This window comes from Oncorhynchus gorbuscha, linkage group LG19 (assembly GCF_021184085.1).
Source record: "Oncorhynchus gorbuscha isolate QuinsamMale2020 ecotype Even-year linkage group LG19, OgorEven_v1.0, whole genome shotgun sequence".
In the NCBI taxonomy this organism is placed as follows: Eukaryota; Metazoa; Chordata; class Actinopteri; order Salmoniformes; family Salmonidae; genus Oncorhynchus; species Oncorhynchus gorbuscha.
In genome coordinates, this window is record NC_060191.1 from 20,903,593 (window position 1) to 20,921,219 (window position 17,627).

General features: G+C 41.2%; 1 protein-coding gene across 1 annotated transcript; it reads right to left on the reverse strand.

Moving 5' to 3' along the window:
- Window positions 1-569: 569 nt before the first annotated feature.
- LOC124004853 (PHD finger protein 1-like) lies at window positions 570-14,852 on the reverse strand. The gene is made up of 15 exons (XM_046313685.1): window positions 14,277-14,852; window positions 13,627-13,705; window positions 13,452-13,533; window positions 12,686-12,772; window positions 12,076-12,170; window positions 11,405-11,553; window positions 9,858-9,953; window positions 9,298-9,366; window positions 8,949-9,072; window positions 8,514-8,581; window positions 8,109-8,240; window positions 5,884-5,962; window positions 1,390-1,505; window positions 1,040-1,123; window positions 570-897 (listed from the first exon to the last, which is right to left on the reverse strand). The coding sequence occupies exons 2-15, from the start codon at window positions 13,702-13,704 to the stop codon at window positions 570-572; spliced, it is 1,587 nt and encodes a 528-aa protein (XP_046169641.1). The 5' UTR covers window position 13,705; window positions 14,277-14,852.
- Between the last annotated feature and the right edge of the window lie 2,775 nt (window positions 14,853-17,627).

Here is a 17,627-nt window from a genome sequence, read left to right on the forward strand (position 1 = left end):
CTGATCCCTTGATTCAGGTCAACTTCTCAATCTGCAGATGCACAATCCAAATAGGCACTATGCAACCACATCAAATCAAATCATTCTATAATAATATACTGTGAATATATAAATCTAACTATAAAACAAAAGCCCCGTTGTGGCTCCTAATATATTTCTATTACATACTATCATGTAAATCAAGTATGACAAAAGGTAACGTAACAAATTGCCTGTAATCAAATACTGTATATACAATCTTCAAACGTAAACATGATAAATGCAAAGGCATATTCCAAAGGTATACAGTACAAATATAGGAGAAACACCAGCAAAGAGGGAGATATAGTAACATGTAGTGTGATGATATAGAATGGAGGCGATATCGTTTGAGCAACCTGGATTTGCCTTGTGTGGGGTTTTTGTTTTGCTTGTACTTGAAGTTGCCACACATTTCTGATGTGGCACCTGCACAACAGTCATTCTCCCTCTCCCTCTCTCTCTCCAATATCCCCTCTCTCCTGCTAAGCACTCTGGTGTGTTGATCCTCTCTGCCTCCCTCCACCCCCCCATTTCTCTCTCACTTTCTCTCAGTACACACTCACGTTCCCCCACTCCACGAGGTACTGGACCTTCCCGTCTGGCGTTACTCGCCTCGCCAAAATCCTCACCCCGTCCCCGCCCCCCCAGCCCCTGACAGCTGACCCATCCCCCCCGCCCCCTCCCCCCACGCTGTCCGGATAGGAAGGGACGTCACGCAGCAGGAGGGAGGGGCAGGGATCCAACTTCTGGCCAGGCTGGTGCTGGTGGTGCTGCTGCTGGTGGTGGTGGTGGTTGTGATGGTGGTGGTGGTGATGGTGGGAGGATGACAGGGAGAAGGGGAGGCAGGGGGGCGGCACTCGACAAGGATCTTCCGCACTGAAGAGAGAGAGAGAGAGAGAAATATTTCACGATTCATACTTTTTTCCATTGTCATCCAGGCACAGGTATGGTTTCCTCTCTAGATGTCTAGATTGAGGGTAGTCCCCGGAGAGCAGGAGGAGCTGTGGTTAACACTGACCTATAGTGATGCAGGGTTCTGGAGATGGCTGGGGCTCCGTTATAGGTGGGGTGATACAGGGCAAACATCCGCTTAGGTGGAGAGCTGTGGAAAAAGAACAAAAAAACAGACAAAAAAGTAACAATACATGGATTTCCACTGACATACTGACTAATACAAGCATTTCCTACACCCACAATAATATCTGCTAAATACGTGTATGTGACCAATATAATTTTATTTGATAAGGGTAGCCTAAATCAATGAGGATGTAATGTAAAAAATAAGCCAACACTCTGTAAATACAGTACATTGCATTATTACTTGTTATACAGTATGTAAAGTGTAACCAACACAATAACAGCACCAACCCCAAATTCAGCTCCTCCTCCGACTTCCTGGAGTTGTAAAGGTTAGTTCCACCTACGTAGCCATGGCAACATGGCACAAGATCTATTGGGGTGGCTGGGACCGGGGGCGGACAAGGCTGGACACAGGAGAAACACTGATTAGTTAGTGTTTTGACACCAAATCAGTGAATCCAATCACGCAATCCAATCCAATCACGCAGTTCATGTCCTTATCTTTATAGAATAATTCATACTGCTTGTGAATACATCTAAATACAAACCAAGGTCTATTAACATACTGTATCAAATGAAACATATCATTTAAAAAATGTAATTGCATTTCACTTTTAAAAAGGTCGGACGCTGGAATTTTGTCAGTACAAAGGGCTAGCCTTTCAAAAAGGAAATATACACTACCATTCAAAAGTTTGATGGTCACTTAGAAATGTCCTTGTTTTTGTCCATAAAAATAACATCAAATTGATCAGAAATACAGTGTAGACATTGTTAATGTTGTAAATGACTTATTGTAGCAGGAAACGGCTGATTTCTAATGGAATATCTACAGTTGAAGTCGGAAGTTTACATAAACCTTAGCCAAATACATTTAAACTCAGTTTTTCACAATTCCTGACACTTAATCCCAGTAAACATTTCCTGTCTTAGGTCAGTTAGGATCACCACTTTATTTTTGGAATGTTTTGGAATAATAGTAGAGAGAATGATTTATTTCAGCTTTTATTTCTTTCATCACATTCCCAGTGGGTCAGAAGTTTACATACACTCAATTAGTATTTGGTAGCATTGCCTTTCAATGGTTTAACTTGCATCAAACGTTTCGGGTAGCATTCCACAAGCTTCCCACAATACGTTGGGTGAATTTTGGCCCATTCCTCCTGACAGAGCTGGTGTAACTGAGTGAGGTTTGTAGGCCTCCTTGCTCGCACACACTTTTTCAGTTCTGCCCACAAATTGTCTATAGGATTGAGGTCAGGGCTTTGTGATGGCCACTCCAATACCTTGACTTTGTTGTCCTTTGGAAGTATGCTTGGGGTCATTGTCCACTTGGAAGACCCATTTGTGACCAAGCTGTAACTTCCTGACGTCTTCAGATATTGCTTCAATATATCCACATAATTTTCCTACCTCATGATGCCATCTATTTTGTGAAGTGCCCCAGTCCCTCCTGCAGAAAAGCACCCCCACAACATGATGCTGCCACCCCCATTCTTCACGGTTAGGATGGTGTTCTGCAAGCCTCTCCATTTTCCCTCCAAACATAACGATGGTCATTACGGCCAAACAGTTCTATTTTTATTTCATCAGACCAGAGGACATTTCTCCCAAAAAGTACGATCTTTATCCCCATGTGCAGTTGCAAACTGTAGTCTGACTTTTTTATGGCAGTTTTGGAGCAGTGGCTTCTTCCTTGCTGAGCGGCCTTTCCGGTTATGTCGATATAGGACTCGTTTTACTGTGGATATAGATACTTTTGTACATGTTTCCTCCAGCATCTTCACAAGGTCCTTTGCTGTTGTTCTGGGATTGATTTGCACTTTTCGCACCAAAGTACGCTCATCTTTAGGAGACAGAACGCGTCTCCTTCCTGAGCGGTATGACGGCTGCATGGTCCCATGGTGTTTATACTTGCGTATTATTGTTTGTACAGATGAACGTGGTACCTTCAGGCCTTTGGAAATTGCTCCCAAGGATGAACCAGACTTGTGGAGGTCTCCAATTTTTTTCTGAGGTCTTGGCTGATTTCTTTTGATTTTCCTGTGATATCAAGTGAAGAGTCACTGGGTTTAGGGTAGGCCTTGAAATACATCCACAGGTACACCTCCAATTGACTCATGATGTCAATTAGCCTATGAGAAGCTTCTAAAGCCATGACATAATTTTCTGGAATTTTCCAAGCTGTTTAAAGGCACAGTCAACTTAGTGTAAATAAACTTCTGACCCACTGGAATTGTGATACAGTGAATTATAAGTGAAATAATCTGTCTGTAAACAATTGTTGGAAAAATTACTTGTGTCATGTACAAAGAAGATGTCCTATAACCGACTTGCCAAAACTATAGTTTGTTAACAAGACATTTGTGGAGTGGTTTAAAAACAAGTTTTAATGACTTAAACCTAAGTGTTTGTAAAGTGTATGTAAACTTCCGACTTCAACTGTACATAGGCGTACAGAGGCCCATTATCAACAACCATCACTCCTGTGTTCCAATGGCACATTGTGTTAGCTAATTCAAATGTATCATTTTAAAAGGCTAATTGATCATTAGGAAAACCCTTTTGCAATTATGTTAGCACAGCTGAAACTGTTGGTTTGATTAAAGAAGCAATAAAATTGGCCTTCTTAAGACTAGTTGAGTATCTGGAGCATCAGCATTTGTGGGTTCGATTACAGGTTCAAAATGGCCAGAAACAAAGAACTTTCTTCTGAAACTCGTCAGTCTATTCTTGTTCTGAGAAATTAAGGCAATTCCATGTGAGAAATTGCCAAAAAACTGAAGATCTCATACAACGCTGTGTACTACTCCCATCACAGAACAGTGCAAACTGGCCCTCACCAGAATAGAAAGAGGAGTGGGAGGCCCCGGTGCACAACTGAGCAAGAAGACAAGTACATTAGTGTCTAGTTTGAGAAACAGACACCTCACAAGTCCTCAACTGGCAGCTTCATTAAATAGTACCCGCAAAACACCAGTCTCAACGTCAACAGGGAGGAGGCAACCCTGGGATGCTGGTCTTCTATGCAGAGTTGCAAGGAAAAAGCCATATCTCAGACTGGCAAATAAAAATAAAATATTAAGATGGGAAAAAGAACACAGACACTGGACAGAGGAACTCTGCCTAGAAGGCCAGCATCCCGGAGTCTAGAATGTCATTCGGGCCTAGCCCGAACCATGAAAAACAGCCCCAGACCATTATTCCTACTCCACCAAACTTTACAGTTGACACTATGCATTGAGGCAGGTAGCGTTCTCCTGGAATCTGCCAAACCCTGATTTGTCCGTCAGACAGCCAGATGGTGAAGTGTGATTCATCACTCCAGAGAACTCGTTTCCTCTGCTCCAGAGTCAAATGACGGCAAGCTTTGTAACACTCCATCGGACACTTGGCATTGCGAATGGTGATTTGCTCGGCCATGGAAACTTATTTCATGAAGCTCCCAAACAACAGTTCTTGAGGACAGACAGACGATCTTACACACTACACGCTTCAGCACGTGGAGGTCCCGTTCTGTGAGCTTGTGTGGCCTACCACTTGGCGGCTGAGCCGTTGTTGCTCGTAGCCCTTTCAACTTCACATTAACAGCACTTACAGTTTATCAGGGCTGCTCTACTTGAAAGTCACTGAGCTCTTAAGTAAGGCCATTCTACTGCCAGTGTTTGTCTATGGAGATTGCATGGCGGTGTGATGTTCAGCAACAGGTGTGGCTGAAATAGCCATGTCCACATATTTATTTTTTATTATACCTTTATTTAACTAGGCAAGTCAGTTAAGAACAGATTCTTATTTTCAATGACGGCCTAGGAACAGTGGGTTAACTGCCTGTTCAGGGGCAGAACGACAGATTTGTACCTTGTCAGCTCGGGGGTTTGAACTTGCAACCTTCCAGTTACTAGTCCAACGCTCTAACCACTAGGCTACCCTGCCGCCCCATATATATAGTGTATATCTGTTTATCTGTCACCTCCATTTCCTATGTAGAAGTAGATTCATATTGTGGAGACTGAGGTAGAATTTCTTACAGTGTGAGCTCGCTACCATAACAACAAAAGCATCAGTACTCTATCCCATCTATCATTTGCTTCCTCAGTTCTCAGCACACCCTCAGGTCTATCAACCTCCAATGCTGGACTGTGACCCACAACATATACAGTAATTACAGCAGTGCTATGCTAGCATTGTCCCCTTACTAGCGTGCTGTCCCTTTAAATCGAGGTGCTCTGTCAATGCTGCACTGTCAAAGTGCCAGCGCCACCTGGCCAAACTGTAATCGACTGCAAAGTGCACTTGGAAGCACTCCCAGATGCCGCATATCAGCGTACCTTCCCCTCTCACTTTCCCTGGGATAACCAACCTGCCCCAAGATGGCAGATGATTCATGTCCGCTCAGGATACAACAGACTCCTGGAAGTACTGCCCGCTGAAATACGACCGATCCATAACATTTATTGTCTCAGGATTAGGGAGCCAGCCTAAGCAGTAGTATAAAAGGATGTGTATTTTCTATTCATATTAAAAAATATATTTCTAAATCCGTGAGCATAACATGCCGTCATACTTGATCGATCGAGTCGTAAACCAGCTTCAATAGTGTATGAGGGGTAGGCTGGGCTTTGAAGAATATGTAAACAGACAACACTGGCTATAAGGAGAATCTTTTCTCCACATACTGACTGACATGTCGTTCCAATGCCAGGCAGCTCTTTGCTATGCAGTGAGGAAGCGACTGATGTCTGATCTCTCCCTTGATGCCTGGTTCGAGGCAGAAGCACTGACCTGTGTCTCCATGATGCGCCGCTTTGATTTGCGTGACTCTGGCCCCACCGCTCTCCTCTGGCAGGGCAGTGACAATGGGCTGCTCCACACAACAACACAAAGACACAGTCAATAACTTGAGGAGTGGTGCACTGTTTTCACTTAGAAAACTACAGTGTGAGTCAAAAGTTTGGACACACCTACTCATTCCAGGGTTTCTCTTTATTTTTTACAATTTTCTACATTGTGGAATAATAGTGAAGACATGAAAACTACGAAATAACACATGGAATCATGCAGTAACCAAAAAAGTGTTAAATCAAAATATATTTTAGATTTGAGATTCTTCAAAGTAGCCACTCTTTGCCTTGATGACAGCTTTGCATACTCTTGGCATTCTCTCAACCAGCTTCATTAGGTAGTCACCAGGAATGTATTTCAATTAACAGGTGTGCCTTGTTAAAAGTTGATTTGTGGAATGTCTTTCCTTCTTAATGCGTTTGAGCCAATCAGTTGTGTTGTGACAAGGTAGGGGTGGTATACAGAAGATAGCCCTATTTGCTAAAAGACCAAGTCCATATTATGGCAAAAACAGCTCAAATAAGCAAAGAGAAATGACAGTCCATCATTACTTAAAGACATGAAGGTCAGTCAATACAGAACATTTCAAGTACTTTTAAAGTTTCTCAAGTGCAGTCGCAAAAACCATCAAGTGATATGATGAAACTGGCTCTCATGAGGACCACCACAGGAAAGGAAGACCCAGAGTTTCCTCTGCTGCAGAAGATAAGTTCATTCGATTTAACTGCACCTCAGATTGCAGACCAAATAAATGCTTCACAGAGTTCAAGTAACAGACATCTCAACATCAACTGTTCAGAGGAGACTCCATGAATCAGGCTTTCATGGTCAAATTGCTGCAAATAAACCACTGCTAAAGGACATCAATAAGAATATGATAATTTCTTGGGCCAAGAAACAAGAGCAATGGACATTAGACCAGTGTAAATCTGTCCTTTGGACTTATGAGTCCAAATTTGAGATTTTTGGTTCTTTGTGAGACACAGAGTAGGTGAACGGATGATCTTCGCATGTGTGGTTCCCAGCGTGAAGCATGGAGAAGGAGGCGTGAGGGTGCTTAGCTGGTGACACTGTGCGATTTATTTAGAATTCAAGGCACACCTAACCAACATGGCTACCACAGCAATATGCTATCCCATCTGGTTTGTGCTTAGTGGGGCTATCATTTGTTTTTCAACAGGACAATTACCCAGCACACCTCCAGATTGTGTAAGGGCTATTTGACCAAGAAGGAGAGTGATGGAGTGCTACATCAGATGACCTGGACTCCACAATCAGCCAACCTCAACCCAATTGAGATGGTGTGGGATGAGTTGGACCGTGGAGTGAAGGAAAATCAGCCAACAGGTGCTCAGCATATGTGGGAACACCTTCAAGGCTGTTGGAAAAGCATTCCAGGTGAAGCTGGTTGAAGGAATAACAGGAGTGTGCAAAGCAAGGCAAAGGGTGGCTACTTTAAAGAATCTCAAATATAAAATATATTTTTAAAAATGTAACACTTTTTTGGTTGCTGCCTGATTCCATGTGTTATTTCATAGTTTTGTTGTCTTCACTATTATTTTTCAATGTAGAAAATAGTACAAATAAAGAAAAACCTTGAATGAGTAGGTGTGCCTGAACTTTTGGTATAAATGTGGTGTTTTTTATTTTAAGCCTATAGAGAATGAAAGAGAAGATGGTGTTGAGAATGTTTAGCAAGATGATCAATGTCCACATGCGAATGCGCACACACACACACACACACACACACACACACACACACACACACACACACACACACACACACACACACACACACACACACACACACACACACACACACACACACACACACACACACACACACACACACACACACACACACACACACACACTATAGATGATGTATTTATTGATACAAATATTAGTTATAAACATATTAACCAGAATGAAATAAGTGAGTCCTTCCCGTCATGATTTAATGAGGCACACAGGAGCCTGTTTAGTTAGGAACAGTTGTTCCTATCCAGCTGGAAGGACCACCGTCTACAAGGTGCCGCTCTTTTTCATTATTGTAAATGTGCAATTAATTACTAGAATGAATGTATCCATATAAAGAGTTGAGTCCTGGGGCTTGTGTTTGTAATGAGAGAATAATAAATCACAGAAGTTGTCCTTACTCTGACCTTCTCCTTTGGGTGATGTTGATGGGCGGGTCAGTGATGAGGGGAGACGAATCAGAGGTCAGGGGAGGTGGAGCTCGGACCTGGAGCCCAAAAAGACACTTCTTCTTCTTGATCTCTTTACCAGAGACAAACCTGGATGACATCACAGAGAAAAAGACTTTCAAAACTTGTCGACAAAAACTTTGTAAAGTCAGGTCATCGTTTTTTTTAAAAACAAGTTAGCATTATTGTCTATGTTTTCTTATCGTTCTCTATTGATAACATCAAAGAGTTAACTAACTGAAACAATTAACTAACTGTATTTTCTTTAACCAAATGTACAATTCCAGAAGCAACGCTATCATAAATCTGGTCACGCATAGCTGTGGCTTCTGTTTGTTCTTCGCATCATATGCAGACTCTCACCTGTCTTTGTTGGAGTTCAAAGCGTTGAGCAGATTGTGGCAGCGATCTTGCCTTGGTGTGTCAGAGAGCTGGGGGACAGAGAGGAATGAAAATCAGGAGCTTGATTAACACTGTGGATGGTAGCCTGAAACAAATGTTAACACATTTAGAGACACATTGACGAAAGGTAAACATCTCCATGGATGACATAGTTAGTTACTAATGTGATTTGAGAACAGCTCATTAAAAAAAGGTATGACTGATTTGAATGCAACTGCAGTACCTGAGAGCCACATCAAATACAAATGATATTTACCTTTTAAAATGTGCTAAATAACAATGGCAAGTAGCTAATGAAATCAAAGCACATAATTACCACATGACTGCTAACCAATGACGCTAGCTAACACTTTCACATCGTTTCATCATAGCACGTAAGTGAGGACATTTTTATACCGAGCCGAGAAGCAAAGAGTCCCAATTCTCATTGGCAAACGACATGATTTCATGGTCGAAATCAAAGTATTTTCTCTTGCAGCACAAGGAGAGGTGGTAGAGCACCAAATGGGCCAAATCTACCCTGTATTTACAACAAACACACCAGGAAAAAAGACGCCATTAGTTCAGAATTTATCACATCACAAAGCTTTTCATTACATTATTGAGTAAGAGGCATTAACATATTGTAACCCACACGACTCAATAAACCTGTCAGAAGAAACTGGTTTTCAAGAGTGTTTCAGTGTGATAATCCCTGCATTTTAAATGATGTATTCTTCTCTTAGCAGATACTGTATAGCTTTACCAGCTCATGGGTAGCCGTTGAATTGTCTCTGGTCCGCTTGCACAGACTGAGCACTGGAACTCATAAAACCTTTCAGAAAGAAATAGAACACAGATTATTCTATTTCTGCCTGTGATTGACCAGATATAAAAGTCAATGGAAACATAACATAGTACGTGGTTGCTACTGTCAGCAAATTCTTCCCAGTTTCCATCACCTGTTTAGCAGATGTAACAAAGCAGCACATTCTACCTCACCATCAATCTCAAACATTACTTTCCTATGCAGAAACAAAGGGTAATGTAATAAGTATATCATGGGCATTAAACCAGTAGGATAATACAGATGGTTAATGTGACAATAATGGTGTAATGGACTGGACTAATTTGAATTCATTTTAAACCTCTACCACATTACATTGGACACCAGAGAGGCAGAATAACAACTGCACTGCTATTAGCAATGAACACTAACAGCATTAGCCCTACCACTGCCAGTTTTATAACCTCTCTGTTATGGTTTGACAACGGTAATGCAAAGGAGCAGTACAAGGTTATATAGATAACAATACTCTGACTCACCTGTCTCCGTATAACAACGGCTTGGTCAGACACTGTGTGCAAGCTTCATGAAACCACTGACCACAACTTCCACACTGCAACATTTTCAGGTTCCACCTGCAGTTGATAAATAAGAACATTAGCCACACTCCCCAATGGCCAAAACATAGCTAACATCTGGTGGCCACCTGACAAGAGTACAGTATATTATGTATTTTTCAAAAGGCTGCAATACTCAACTGAAAAACACATTATGTCTTGACAGTAGAGCTGTATAATGGTGAAAAGGGCATGCAGGGTTCCGACATGAATATTCTATTTGTTTTTGTCGGAAAGGAAAATGAATAGTAAAGCTTATTGACCAATACATGTGCTAAACACTAATTATAAAATGTTATTATTAAGTGATAATGCCCGAGAAGCCGGTGTTTGGAGGATATATTGGTATGGGTGTTGTTAGAACCGAGTCAAAGTCGAGGGCCGGCAAACCGTGTCAATATATTCTCCGAACACCGACTTTGTGGGCATTATGACTTTTATACAACAGGTTAACAACATACTCAAATAATGATTGACATATTTTCATTATAAATGTTATTTGGATTAATGTATTCATACCCTTTCAATCCTTCCACAAGTTATAGTCCCGACACAAATCTAGGCTTGCTACCCAAGCTGGCTGGTCATTCGTTCAGTTGCCAGAAACGCGACCCAGTCGTTCAGTCTTTTTGTTCTGTATCTATGGATGTGACCCAGTTGTTTGTTCTAAATGTTCCATTGAAATACTGACTTGCAACGTTGTTATCCCTTGCTTGCTAGCTAGCTAACTACGGCTAACTTACAGTCATGTAAAACAGTGCAGCAGGAATAAGAGCAAAGTAGCTGCATTTGCATTTGTTTAAGCTGTTTTCTAGTGACATTTATTTGGATACATCCATAACAATGAGCTAATGAGGCACGATTTCGCCTGACATGGGAAATGTGCTCTCTCTTTAGGACACTGTTGTTCAGAGGAGCTAGCCAACAACACAGCTAACACAATCACTTCAAACCGAAGATGGAAGAACAGCAAACTAGCTGCACTTCGTTTCATTTGACCTGTTTTCGATTGATAGTTATTTGTATATATCCATACAAATTATGCTGATTCATGATTTCAACTGGCTGAGAAAAGCTGCCTTCCTGTCTGTCTCATCCCGACTCCCTACACGTCCATTAATATGGGACAGCTGGAGATCCAATTTGAATATTGAAACAATGTTGCAAATGTCGGAGAGACAGACACCAAAGTTTTTACATCTCCGCTGTTAAAAACTCAAAGTTAGTCTAAAAGAAATGTGAGATAATGTCTAGATGCTTTTTATAGTGGAGATCAGTGGATTGCACAGTCAGATGGAACACAGTAAATAGGCATTTTAATGTCATAGATTTAGCCAGTGGTAACTTGTGGAATAGACACCATCTGGAATGCGGTTTTAACCAATCAGCATTCATGATTAGACCCACACGTTGTATAACATAATTTATCTACTGAGGGAATCTGTTAGAAGCTATAAATTGTCACTCACTCTCCAGGTCCGGCACAGTAGCAGTAACACTGCTGCTGGTTGGTCAGATGCTGTGGGTCCCAGTCTAAAGATGACAGCTGATAGGGCAGCCGAAGTTTCATGATTTGCATGAGCCGGGCAAACCGTCCTCGTTTGATGGCTCCCCCTCTCTGAAATAAATGTTGACAAATCGATTCACTACAGCGACCTCTCCAATCCCGGTCATGTCAGTACATTCAAGATAGATGACATTGGATGGGAACTATCCAGAAAAAGCAATTCATCTCATTTTATTGTAGGTCAGCTGAGTGAGATAATATCTTGAGAAAAGTCAGGTCAATGAGATATGGACATTGACCGATGGACAATTAGCCCTTAACCACAGTGCTCCCTCATCTAACACCTACAGTACAGAATTGGAGCATACATGAATTACTGACCATAATCACGATAATACAGTATTATCTTGAAAAAAAATCTGCATTGATGAACTGGTCAGATGTCCAGAAACCATAATACAGAGTTGTAACATTTCTGTGGTGTGCTTCAGATATATCCTATGACGACACTGTTTAACACAACACTGGTATTGAAATCCTCTGGATAGATAAAAACATTTTTTACATGTCTGAAATTGATATTTTCCCTGAGCCAAGAGGCAGTGTGTTAAACAGAAAGATTAGCAGTCTAACCTTGGTTGCCACTGCAAAGACACATTGCCGACATATCCAAGAATTGCTGTCAGCTTCCGGCTCAATGGACGGAGTGTGGCACTCAGGATGATAACCTGTTATGGAATGGAGAGTGTTTACTGTAATTCACATGCTGAGTATATGTTACTGATGGAGGACATTTCCTTGTCTCTTTTCATGAAATATTATACACTGAGTATACAAAACATTAGGAATTGCAACGCTGGTGGGTTTTTCACGCTCAACAGTTTCCTGTGTGTATCAAGAATGGTCCACCACCCAAAGGACATCCAGCCAACTTGACACAACTCTGGGAAGTATTGGAGTCAACATAGGCCAGCATCTATGTGGGACGCTTTCGACACCTTGTAGAGTCCATTTCCCCCAACAACTGAGGCTGTTCTGAGGGCAAAAGGGGTGCAACTCAGTATTAGGAAGGTGTTCCTAATGTTTTGTACACTCAGCGTATATTATCTGGTAGAAAATCTGAAGAAGAAAAAAATAGATGGCATTGTTTTTTTCTTCCTTTAAATTAGTTGTGCCTACCCGTCATAAGTTATTATTTGACAATACCTCGATCAATAGTACATAACATGCTGTGTTTTCTTACCGTGACGACATTTAAGACAATTGATGAGAGGTTCTTTAAGAGGCGGGGCATCACAGACACAGCAAACCTCTTCCACTCCAACTGAGACTTAAGCGAGAGAGAAAAGGAGTGAGTATCAGAGAATGGGGGGGAGAAAGAGAAAGATCACTCAACAGTGTTAATTTATGTATATTGATTCATTTCCTTGCCACTTCATTGATTTCAATGTCTCCTGCATCCTTTCAGATTTCACTCCTTTTGACATGCAGATATTTGGCTGTGCTTCCCTCCACTTTACACTAACTACGTGGGGGCGCCATTTCCCTATGGAGTCATTACACTAATAAATTCATAAATACACCAATTACACCTAAAAGTACCCCATCAGAAATGCCAACATTTCCAGGGAATGTTGTATTTCAACCTTGACTAAAGACCTTAATTGCACAACATTCTTTTGAACTACAATGCATCGGAATGAATAGAGAGCGTCAAATTAAGAACAAACTTTTCAAAGCTGAGAGAGAAACATCAAAAGACATTTTATGAATTTCTTTAAACTCCCTGAGGTGAATCAAGGTAAGGTAAACATAAAGATGATTAAAATATGATAATGGAGAATCCTCAATTAGCCCCCTAGCTATAGAAAGGGTAGATATGAATGAAATAGTTTTATCCACATTTTAGGGGATAATACTTTGATTCAAAAGGAAGTCCACAGTGCCCAAAAACCCTCCAAAATGTGTTGTGTTAACTGAGGAAAACAAGAGTAAGTTGTAAGTCTTACAAGAGTGAATGTCTTTTCTTAGGACCCAGAATTCCGAGTTGTCCTCAAATCTCACCAGACAACACTGCTTGACTCCATCTACCTGAGGAGTGGGATGGAAAGAGAGTGGATTTGTTCACTCAAACCTAAATAGAATACTTTCCAACTGCACACACACACACGCACACACACTTACTCTTTTCACATTACCGAGGTACAGTAGCCCATCACTCCATCGAGCTAACACATCATCCCCTTCACTTACTCCCCCCATCCTGAAGAGAAGTGAGAGAGAGAGAGATAAAGAAGGGGTGAGGGAGAGGAGGGGGCTCATGTGAAATGGAAATCCGATTTATTCACCGAATACTTTGCTGCCATTGCTGACAGAGGTTTATGGCCTTATCGTTCCATAGGCACTTGGCTGGAGTGGATAAGGCGATACATTCTCACAAACCCAGCATAGCCACAGTCTGAATCCAGCAGATTTAACGATGAGTGTAAGTGCCCATGCATGGAGCAGGACAAACCATTATGACACAACACATGTGAGAAAATGCATTCACCACTGCATGATGACTGCACTGTAGTTTGATTGTAACACCACTGTACGTCTCTCTACTTTGCTTTCTCGTGCACTTCTGCGTTGTGTCCTCTTTGAACATCGAAAACGACAAAAACTTGAATAGAAAGGAATCGCTGTAGCCTATGGTCATAATCTCTGCACATCCAGCGGTTGTTCCAGTGCAGGCACTCAAGTCAAAGAGACACATGATACATAATAGCATTTTCTGATCAATAAAAATTAACATAGACAGTGTTGCTGGATGAACAGAGAGCCATTGCTACCTGTCAAGTCGAACTCCTCTCCGTTGGGGTCACAGCGATTCCTGTGCCGGCTTGACATGAAATATTGTATCTCTTCTGTTTTCCTCTCGTCTCAATTACTGTCCGGTTGGATGTGAAGCCTACGTGTGTGCCAAAGTGGATGTGCATGTATGTGTCTGTGCCAAGCGCGTATGTCAGTCAAGTCGTCAGTGAGACACCGTCGGTACGTCCGTCTTTCCCTCGGTCTGTCTGTCCTCCGCGACGTCGTTTCGTCATGTTCCCTTGCCTTTGCTCTCGTTTCTCCACCTATTGATGCTATTAGGCGTGTTTGTCAGAGCAGCACGAGAATCAACCCGCGAGAGACGCCATCATCCCTGCCTCTTTCTCGACCGACTTGTTGTGACGCAGACATAAAACACCGAGAGATAGAGTGGGAGGGAGATAGGGGGGACCGGGGCAACGGCGGCGGGAACACCTTAACATCCGAAGAAATTACCTCTAAACCGTTATGACAAGGAAAGCTGTGTTTTCCGAAGATTGAACTAAATTGTGCTAAAAGCCAGTTAAAAATCAGCCAACGACGATAGTCGCTGGAGTTTATGTGGCCAATTAGTGGAAGTTTAAATACCTCATTAATTGGTACCTCCCAAAGAAGGGTGCTGCAAGTTTGGAGTCCTGGAGAAAGTTTTAGAAGGGCCAGAGGAAGATGCGCTCACACGTGTTATTCACCTTCTTTTTTACCATTCAGTAAATTCCACCATAAATAGTCTCCTTGCTATAGTCAGCATTTTTCTTTCCTTCCAGCTAAAATAAACTAGAATCATAATGTGATCATAAATTATCTAATTTCTTAATATTACTACACATTTGTATTATATAGCCTAGGCTTCAATATACAATATGTATAATAAACATTGTAATTGTTTATATAGATTTATTTGTGCAGTCTTTGTGGTCCCCTTGCCAGATAAGCCTATTTTCAGGTTTTGGACACTATACAAAGTTAGCCTAAATAATTAAGGATAATTAAGGCTTGGATTAGTTTGAGTACTTGTCACTGTCATCAAAGGGAATTGTTGAACGTGATTTACAACAGTCTATAGTTGTTCTATACATTTCCTCTTATTGTGAAGTATTGAATATCTATGACCAATCATCTGTTCTTTACAGCTCAATAATCAATGCATATGCTCAGTAATGTCATCACCACTTGCCTCTGCTCACTATCGCCATGAATATCACTGGTCACACAAGCTTTCATTTCTCACAACAACTGGGTGATAACATATAACATGGTAATAACCAATGTCAGAATGAGTAACAATTTGACTTATTTACCATTGGTTAATTATGAGCCCTGGAAATTTCACACACGTTCATGTTTATAATTTATGAACTGCAGATTAAAGGGCATTTTAAAGTGTCATACCATAACTTAGCACTGACAATTCTATGAGTAGGCAACATAGCCTATAATTTAATAGTCAAAGCAACAAGTGATGAGGTGTTTCATATATTATTTGTATCGTTAGATTATATGTATTTGTTCGTTTGCTTGTTTTTGTCCTATGAATGGATCAAGCATATGGTAATATTGTGCTCAAAATGGCCACTGGCATTTCTGAAGGATGACAATGAGTTCCTCATTGGCAACACTAGATGGCGAGCACACTACACCTTCTAATGCACTGCTCTGTCAGTAGTGTAGTGTAGTGGTAGGCTAATAAAAATGCAGTGGTGGCATTTAGCTGAACTACAGTTCAGTTCACATGACTGTGTGATGAAAGAGATGTTTGGAATGTATCATTAGCATTTGGATGAGGGTCGCTTTGAATAATGGCAAAACGGAATTATGCTTCTAGCAGTCTCACAGCAAGATTCACGATTTACCAAGAAAGGATAGTGAGCCCATTAGCCCAACTTTAGTATCATCACAGAAGAGAAAAATGACCCCTAGTCATGTTAATACGGGGCTTGTGCAGGGGTCATAAGGTTGACAACTTGACGCCTTTCATGTACTCTCCCTTTTGGAATAAAGATGCCTCTCACACACACAGCCGGGGCTTTGTGAGCAGTTCTGTCATGAGACAGAGCGGAGGGGAAGCAGACAGTCATGAGCTTCTGATAAAAACTAGGCAAAACTCAATGTGGCTAGTGTCCATAGAAGGGTTTAATTAAGAATATTAGAGTAAACTTTCAGAGACAGAAGGAAACAAGCACCATTAATAGGATATTGTGCTACTACATCCAGGGGTGTCATGGACAATGTTCCCTCTAATTGAGCACTGAGCCAATTTTCATGTCTGCTGAGCGCAAACTTGAACATTGTTAAAATGTACTATGAACCCTGAGGCTGTACCCGCTTTAAGTTACAGTTTTAACTGTGGCCAAGTAGGCTACTGTGGCTATTTGATTATAATGTAGGGCTACCAGTGTGGCCTACCATCAAAAACAATGAAGAAAAAAGCATTGCATAATATATTAACATGGAAATACCTGTTTAATCATTCAGTCCACAGTAGCAGCCAATGTGTGTTGTTCATTGTAGGCCTACATTCCATGAGACTTTTGAGAGAGAAAAAAACATACAGGGCTTGACATTAACCTGTTTATCCACTTGTCCTTCAGACAAGGAGGTGACTGAAAATGCTGTTGTGTTGTTTGATGCAAGAAACCACTTTCCAAAATAAAATGCATTATTATTCCCATACCTTTATTACAGAGAATCAGACAAATTATGCTACCCTCTGCCTATTAGCTACTTAGCTTATTCAAGCAAGCATCAAAATAGAACACTGCCCCTTTAAGACAAAAAAATAGCTGTTTGCCTGACTAGCTATTCAAAGATGTGTAGAATTGTACATGTGTTGTGCTCTTGTAGAAAGCAATCACTCCCCTATTACTGACTACAAATGATCTATAACTGGGCTAACTCATTAACTAACAAAGGATATTAATGTGCACACATGGCTTTACATGCAACTCTCGCCTTGATCTCAAAACAAGCGCATCTACTCACAATCGCTCATGCTGTAAACACAGTCCAGTTCAAAGTAAATGGCACAAATCCATCTTTGGAATTGTCTATTTGCATATAGGCCTACTGCAGCTCTGATTGGTTATGCCGCACAGGTCTGTTTAGAGTACAGGCTGAGTCATGCATTTCAATGCAATATAATCCTACTCCGATGCATTCGGCCTACAACAAAATCTCTTGCATGATTCATTTTGTTTTGGTATGTTGCATTTAAAGTGGATAATATTGCGTTGATTCAATCACTATTGCCCCAGTAAAGGGAAACAGTAATAGTGTTAACTAACAGTGAAAACTCTAGAAAGTTGAGTAAAGTTCAATCTCATGCTTCTCTCCAT

Excerpts from the sequence above, each read along its gene's own strand:
- LOC124004853 (XM_046313685.1), bottom strand. The coding sequence starts at position 13,704 with ATGGGGGGAGTAAGTGAAGGGGATGATGTGTTAGCTCGATGGAGTGAT. Across the intron at positions 9,954-11,404 it reads TACTGTGCCGGACCTGGAGA|GTGGAACCTGAAAATGTTGC; the intron begins GTGAGTGACAAT and ends TATCAACTGCAG. Across the intron at positions 898-1,039 it reads AGAACCCTGCATCACTATAG|TGCGGAAGATCCTTGTCGAG; the intron begins GTCAGTGTTAAC and ends CTCTCTCTTCAG.